This window comes from Callithrix jacchus, chromosome 6 (assembly GCF_049354715.1).
Source record: "Callithrix jacchus isolate 240 chromosome 6, calJac240_pri, whole genome shotgun sequence".
In the NCBI taxonomy this organism is placed as follows: Eukaryota; Metazoa; Chordata; class Mammalia; order Primates; family Cebidae; genus Callithrix; species Callithrix jacchus.
Window position 1 is genome coordinate 29,197,563 of NC_133507.1, and position 8,297 is coordinate 29,205,859.

General features: G+C 45.2%; 1 protein-coding gene across 4 annotated transcripts in view; it reads right to left on the reverse strand.

Moving 5' to 3' along the window:
* MORF4L1 (mortality factor 4 like 1) overlaps positions 1 to 8,222 on the reverse strand; it is a 30,552-nt gene extending 22,330 nt beyond the window's left edge. For 3 of the 4 annotated variants that reach the window (XM_002753364.6, XM_035304034.3, XM_003733919.5), the window contains exons 1-2: positions 8,121 to 8,222; positions 2,115 to 2,161 (exon numbers count right to left, since the gene is read on the reverse strand). In XM_002753364.6, coding sequence (XP_002753410.1) covers positions 2,115 to 2,161; positions 8,121 to 8,160 — 87 coding nt within the window. In that variant the 5' untranslated portion in view covers positions 8,161 to 8,222. Of the gene's footprint in view, positions 1 to 2,114; positions 2,162 to 7,275; positions 7,401 to 8,120 lie in introns of those variants that run through there. The other variant, XM_035304035.3, reaches the window with a different exon arrangement.
* Positions 8,223 to 8,297: the final 75 nt, after the last annotated feature.

Here is an 8,297-nt window from a genome sequence, read left to right on the forward strand (position 1 = left end):
TTTTTTCTGGCAGAGACAGTCTTCCTATGTTGCCCACACTGGTCTCCAACTCCCGGCCTCAAGCAATCCTCCTGCCTCAGCTCCCAAAGCCCTGGGAGTACAGGTTTGTACATCATGGCACCTGGCCATGAGCCTTAATTTGATACTTCTAAAATGTTTAAAGGTATCATTAAGATACACGTACATACATATATACTGGCTGGGCGCGGTAGCTTACACCTGTAATCCCAACACTTTGGGAGGTCAAGGCAGATGGATCAGGAGGTTGGGAGTTCGAGACCAGTTTGACCAACATGGTGAAACCCCCGTCTCTACTAAAAATCCACAAATTAGCTGGGCATGGTGGCACATGCCTGTAATCCCAGCTACTCGGGAGACTGAGGCAGGAGAATCGCTTGAACCCAGGAGGCAGAGGTTGCAGCTGCAGTGAGCTGATATCCTGCTACTGCACTCCAGCCTCAACGCAGCAAGATTCTGTCTCAAAAAAAAAAAAAAAAAAGATGAGAATATATGCATATACTTAGAAATTCCTGACCATCTCCCCATATCCGGATCCAGCCATTTTAGGGATTTTTTTTTTTTTTTTTTTTTAAGAGACAGTAAGCTGGGCGCGGTGGCTCACGCCTGTAATCCCAGCACTTAGGGAGGCCGAGGCGGGTGGATCACAAGGTAGAGAGATTGAGACCATCCTGGTCAACATGGTGAAACCCTGTCTCTACTAAAAATACAAAAAATTAGCTGGGCATGGTGGCACATGCCTGTAATCCCAGCTAGTCAGGAGGCTGAGGCAGGAGAATTGCCTGAACCAAGGAGGCAGAGGTTGTGGTGAGACGAGATCGCGCCATCGCACTCCAGCCTGGGCAACCAAAGCAAAACTCCGTCTCAAACAAACAAACAAAAAAAGAGACAGTCTCCCTTTGTTGCCCCCTGAACTCCTGGGAGTAATCCTCTAGCCTCACCCTTTTGGGCAGGAGAAACTACAGGCATGAGCCAACCGCGCCTGGCTGTTTAGAACTTTAAAAATATACTTAAGTGTATTTACAACACGGAAAAAAAAAGTAGTGAAAATGGTTAATATTTAGTTAGAACTGATACTTTACAATTAAGACTATTTTCAGACACACATAGAACTATTCAATAACAATTTATGCAGAAATTGCCTTTAAACATTGCACTGTTTATTTTATAGGTTCATTTTTTAGAGCTACAACTGTTCAAAGTATAATCAAGTCTTAACTATTTATACTAAAAAAAGCAGAAAAACAGTGCTGAAACGTTTGACTTTGGAATGCCTTCTCCTGCTTACCTTCAGCTAAATGTAAAATCAGTTTTTATAACTTGAGCACACGCTGATACAAAGGGAGCCTCCCAGAATTCAAACTTTCCCAAACAATCGAAACTTAAGTGTAGAGCCAGGAACACATTTGATTCAAAATTAAACATATGGCACGGTGGCTCAGCCTGTAATCCCAGCACTTTGGGAGGCCAGGCGGGAGGATCACGATGTCAAGAGATTGAGACCATCCTGGCCAACATGGTGAAACCCCCCCCCTCTACTAAATATATAAAAATTAGCTGGGCGTCACAGCTGAGGCAGAATCGCTTGAACCCAGGAGGCGGAAGTTTCAGTGAGCTGAAACTACACTACTGCACTCCAGCCTGCTGACAGAGCGAGACTGTCTCAAAAAAAAAAAAAAAAAAAAAAGTTAAATGTATTCACTTTTAATATTAGCTTTTACCTTTAACCAAATATAATTAGCTCAATGATTAATCAATATATATTTACATTTAAAAGTAATTTTGGCCATGTTTCTCACCAAGTCATTAACCACAAAATGCTTTTTTTGCTCCCACAACCCACCTTCCCCTTATCAAACGCTACTTCCAGATCAGCAAGAAAAATGGGAGAAAGAAAATGGAAGAGAGTAGCAATCTTTTAATTTGAACCACTAAGCAAAACAATAAAAATCCCAGAAAGATGAAGAAATACATGAACTATGAACCTATAAAAGGCAACGCTCTTACTGAGGCAACAACAAAACACAGAACCTATATATTAAATAGATCTATCCAGTAGTTTTGGCCAACTTCTCGAAAGAAAACAGGTTTCATACCTTTGCTTCATACAGAAGTGGCCCATGAAAGCACAGCACTCGCTCACCTGTAAAGGAGGAAAAAGCACCACATTAATTATAATTCCTTCTCATATACAAAAAGATTCACATCTTAGAGACTCATCACACTTTTATTAGGATATTCCCAGCCAAATTAGGAAAAATGAGTACCACTTTGGCTCAAACTTCAATCATACGCTGCAACAGAAACATGTTGCTATCTGATGGTGAAAACAAATACAATTTATTAGCAGGTCATCTACTTAATCACATTACCTTTCACCTGTTAAGCACATAAGCAGAATCTCCTGCAAAGCTGTCAAGGTTAGTTGGTTGGTTTTAACTGTATATCTGAAAACACAGTTTTTTAAATGCTTTCCTCATCTGTTTTTATGTATAGGACTTTACCTTTCACTTGTACCTCTGCTTCTAACTCTTTTACTAAGTATCCTACATGTTAAAGTATCAATATGCATCAGAGACGACTGCATTAAGGGGTCTGTCTTACTATGCTCATTTCTCAAATGTGGAATGATGTTCTAGGTGCCAAGGTGCTTCAAAGAACAAAAAAAATAAGACAATAATTCCTAATCTTTGGAACTTAACAGTCTATGTTGAGTCTACTTGCGAGACTAAACAAAATGTGAAGACCTGGAAGTCTTAGAAGCATCATTTGTCTGTTCATCAGACCCATGAACAACTGAAGTATCCATGAGTATCAGCTCTTTTTTAGCTCTAAAATTAAAAGAGCAGGCCGGGCGCAGTGGCTTACGCCTGTAATCCCCAGCACTGAGAGGCCGAGGTGAGTGCATCACCTGAGGCCAGGAGTTCAAGACTAGTCTGGCCAACAAGGCAGAACCCCATCTCTATTAAAAATACAAAAATTAGCCTGTAATCCCAGTTACCTGAGAGGCTGAGATAGGAGAATAGCTTGAACCCAGGAGCTGGAGGTTGCAGTGAGCCAAGATCACACCACTGAACTCCAGCCTGGGTAACAGAGTAAGACTCTGCCTCAAAAGAAGTAAAATTTAACGTTTAAAATAAAATTTAAAGTATTTTTTAAAACTATTTATTCTCAAGCCTCACCAGAGACCTAATCACGAGAATCTCCCAAAGCACAAACTATTTATATATATACATATTTAAGACAGAGTCTTGCACTGTCACCCAGGCTGCAGTATAGTAGTGTGCCACCATTCTCGGCTCATGTTTGTTTTTTGGTTTTTTTTTGAGACGGAGTTTCACTCTTGTTACCCAGGCTGGAGTGCAATGGCGCGATCTCAGCTCACGGCAACCTCCGCCTCCTGGGTTCAGGCAATTCTCCTGACTCGGCCTCCTGAGTAGCTGGGACTACAGGCACGTGCCACCATGCCCAGCTAATTTTTTTGTATTTTTAGTAGAGACAGGGTTTCACCATGTTGATCAGGATGATCTCGATCTCCTGACCTCGTGATCCACCCACCTCGACCTCCCAAAGTGCTGGGATTACAGGCTTGAGCCACCGCGCCAGGCCTTACTGTTTGTATTTTTAAGAGAGACAGGGTCTCACCATATTGGCCAGGCCGGTCTCAAACTCCTGACTTTCTGATTCACCCGCCTCCACCTCCCAAAGTGGGGGGATTACAGGTGTGAGCCACTGCGCCCAGCGTCTATTTTTAAATCAGTTCTTTAATTCTTCTAAATAGTTCACTCTATGGGCCAGGCGCGGTGGCTCATGAGGTCAAGACATCGAAACCATCCTGGTCAACATGGTGAAACCCCGTCTCTACTAAAAACACAAAAAATTAGCTGGGCATGATGGCACATGCCTGTAATCCCAGCTACTCAGGAGGCTGAGGCAGGAGAATCGCCGGAATCCAGGAGGCGGAGGTTGCGGTGAGCTGAGATCACGCCATTGCACTCCAGAACCTGGGTAATGAAAGCGAAACTCCGTCTCAAAAAAAAAAAGTTCACTCTATAAAGAATCACTGGTAGAGGCTGCTGGGCCTATGCACAGCATTTCTGAATTAAAGTGGAGACTGGAAAACAGGGAGATCAAAGACTTCTCCAACAGTCCATGAACAAGAACCCAAATGGGTAAACTATATACTGCTAATAAACAACAGCACCAGAGATCGGATCAGATCTGTGTTTCATAATTTCACTGTCCAGGTACATTTTAAAGGCACTCTGAAAATGGCCTACCATTTTTGTCGCCTTCGCTGCCGCTGCCAGAAAAAAACTGTACCGAAGCCAAAGCCCTTTGACCTCCACTCTAGCTAATGACCCTAGTATTCTGTTGAAAGAATTTACAGCTAGCTGAGCAGACAGACCCAGGACAGCAAATGCTTCTTGCAAAACAAACGCGAAACAAAAGAGAATTTCCAATGGAAGAAAGACCAAGTCCAGTGCAAAGCAATCCCTATGCCTTAAGAATTGCTTATAGAACATATACTGCATGCCATTATTATTTAATGAAAAAACAGGCCAAGCACGGTGGGTCATGCCTGTAATCCCAGCACTTTGGAAGGCCTAGGTGGGTGGATCCTGAGGTCGAGAGATCAAGACCATCCTGGCCAATATGATGAAACCCCATCTCTACTAAAAATACAAAAATTAGCTGGGTGTGGTGGCACGCGCCTGTAATCCCAGCTACTTGGGAGGCTGAGGCAGGAGAATCACTTTAACCTGGGAGGCAGAGGTTGCAGTGAGCCAAGATCTTGCCACTGCACTCCAACCTCGTAAAAGAGCGAGACTCCATCTCAAAAAAAAAATGTTTGCAAGTTTACAAGTATTTTTTTTTACAAGTTTACAAGAATTAAAAACACTATTCCTCGTCGCTTTTTTCTACCATTACGGAAAATGCAGTGTTTCGAGACAGTTCTGTTAGCATTCATCAAATATTCCTTTTCCCTTGCAAGATATTCTCCGATTATCTTATAAAATAATTAAAATCATTTTAAAAGGTGGTTATACAATTGTTCTAAACACAAGTAGAAAGCACACCTGGAAAGTAATGTTAAGTACAGAGAGACTCTTACATAGCTTTCAAAACCTTACCGGGGGGATACCCTGGTTCCTACTCTTTTCCGATTATACCACTTAACAGCACAAGTAATTCTCTTCTAGCAACCCTCTAGAATTAAAGCGCTTCCTCCAGAACAGCCATTTTTAATCTGTTCCTACTGCAGCGATCAACTTTTTGTGCCTTGACAGTTTGATATAGCCTACGAGCCAAATAGTTTCATAAATACATAAAACACACAGTAGTACAAAGGGAACCAACTGTGCTGAAACATCAAAACGTTTTAAATGTCATGTTCTACGACATTTTAGCTCCTTATTTGATACTAATTTTTAAACAAGACTTAGTGGCTAATCCAGTAACTACCTTAACGTAGAAAAAACAGGAAAGAGTAAGTGATAATTGAATGCAACTTCCACAATTGTAATGCGGAGATATGAAAATATACTGCAAATACTAATGCGGGTTTCATTTTTTCCGTGGTTGGGGAGGATTTACACTGTAAATTGAAATGCTAAACTTCAGCTAAATGGGGGGGGGAAAAAAACCTTCCTCATTCAAATTCACGTGCCCTCTGGATTATATCCACTGACTCCGGGCGCGGTGGCTCAAGCCTGTAATCCCAGCACTTTGGGAGGCCGAGGCGGGTGGATCACGAGCTCAAGAGATCGAGACCATCCTGGTCAACATGGTGAAACCCTGTCTCTACTAAAAATACAAAAAAATTAGCTGGGCATGGTGGCGCGTGCCTGTAATCCCAGCTACTCAGGAGGCTGAGGCAGGAGAATTGCCGGAACCCAGGAGGGGGAGGTTGAGGTGAGCCGAGATCGCGCCACTGCACTCCAGCCTGGGTAACAAGAGCGAAACTCCGTCTCAAAAAAAAAAAAAAAAAGAAAAAAAAGAATATCTGCTCGGAGGCCGGGCGCGGTGGCTCACGCCTATAATTCCAGCAGTTTGGGAGGCGGGTGGATCACCTGAGGTCCGGAGTTTGAGTACCAGCCTGACCAACATGAAGAAATCTCGTCTCTACGAAAAGAAACAAAATTAGTGGGGCATGCTGGCGCACATCTGTAATCCCAGCTACTCGGGAAGCTGAGGCAAAGGAATCGCTTGAACCTAGGAGGTGAAAACTGCGGTGAGGTGAGATCGTGCCATTGCACTGCAGCCTGGGCAAGAAGAGCCAAACTCTGTCTCGGGAAAAAATAAAAAGACCATCGGCCCGCTTCGGGGCCTCGGTCCCCTTTAAGGGAGGAAAAAAAAAAAAAAAGAGTATCTGCTCTAAATTGCCTAGTAAAATAATGAATCCACAGAAGGTAGAGCCCCCCTTCTCAAGGTGGAAGATGGGTATTAAAAGTCAGTCACCGTCTAGCACGGTGGCTCACGCCTGTAATCCCACCACTTTAGGAAACCGAGGAGGGTGGATCGCTTGAGGACAGGAGTTCGAGACCACACTGGGCAACATGAAAACCCGTCTCTATCAAAAATACAAAATAAAAACAACAACAATAAAACCGAAAAACAAAACAAAAAAACTTTAGCCTGGCGTCGCAGCCCGAGTTGGTAATCCCATCTACTTGGGAGGCTGACGTCGGAGGCTTGCGGTGGGGGAGGGGGGGTGCCAGAGGTTGCAGTGAGCCGAGATAGCGCCACTGGCACTCCTGCCTGGGTGACGGAGTGAGACTCCGTCTCAAAAATTTAAACAAAGGAAGTCACTCATTAACAAAAATACTCCCAAAGCCCCCTTAAATAGCCCATAAACTTAAAATATGCAGTACTTTGGTTTTGCGTTTACGGCTCTAAAAGGAATTCTAATGCAAGTCTAAAACTCCCTTGAACAAAAATCAAAAACTTGTAGACATCGTATTTAAGGTAACTAGCACAAATTTTCATAGCAATGAAAAGGAATTTTCAAGTGTTCCTCCTTTCCAAAATTATTTTACTTCCTTTTTAGCTGTTAGACCTCCACCTTATTATACGTTAATTGATGCGCTACGAAAATGTAGAGCTGCCTCCCACTGGAAGCCAATCTAACCTGAGCCAAAACGTCATCGAAAGCCAATTAAAAATAAACTCAACTTCCAGATGATTGTTAAACACTGCAACTAATCAAACTAATCAATTGCTGCATTTAAAAAATGTCGAGGCCGTGGGACTTACAAATGTAAACGCCGTAACACAACATTCCGCTCATTTTTATTCACTTTTTACAAGCAACTGCACAGCGAGGGCGCACTCACATCACGGTAGGATCCTGGCAGTGCGCCGAAGCACAGCAAAGTGATGCCTCTAGGCAACACAAAGCAGAGAAAAACGCTCATCCCACTGAACCTTTTTTTTTTGTCCCCACCCACCACTCTGAACCGGAGGGCCCTGGCAACGTTGCGGTCGTCACAGAAGGGGGCGCTGCGCCTGCACACAGAGCCGAGACGCCGGTGGCCATGATGGCGCCACCATTTTGCAACGGCCATTTTACAACGCAGTTCTCCCGCCCGGGCCGCCAAACCCACCCCCCTTTCCGCAGCTCCGAGTCTCCCCCGAACGCGGCCACCGCGGGGCTCCAGGCAACACCGAACCGCCAGTCGTGGCCGCACAAGCGGCCGGGCGCCCCGCAGGACCGCCCGAAACGGCCGCTGCCCCCCCCGCCCCCGCTGCCACATCACTTCCCCTCAGCGCCGCCATGGCGCTCCCGTCGCCTCCCTACAATAGGCTGCTCTCTCCGCGCCCTCTTCCTCAGAAAAATAACACTCGACGAAGGTGTGCCACGCGCCAAACGCTCGCTCTCCCGCTCTAACGCCTGCGTAGCGCTCTCGCTTCACAAAGCGCTTTCTCACAGTGACGCATTGGAATTACCATCCGCAATGCCCTTTCCCTGCACAAAGCACAGTCCACCGCCTTCTCAGGGCGCAGCCCGCGCCGCCCCCAGCCCCCAAACCTCAACCACCCCCAGCCCGCCTTTATCTCCTGCGTCCTTAGGTGCCATTTTCCGAAAGACTCCCACTTACCCTCCTGGAATTTAGGCTTCGGGTCCTGCTTCGGCGCCATTTATAAGTGATTCGCCGCCTCCTCCTTCTCCCACCACCCCCGACTACCGCCCCCTACTCTCTACCCCACCCAACTTCACGTCAGACGTGCCGTCAGGCACCGCCAGCTCTACATCCTGGACCGGATTTGCCAGCGCC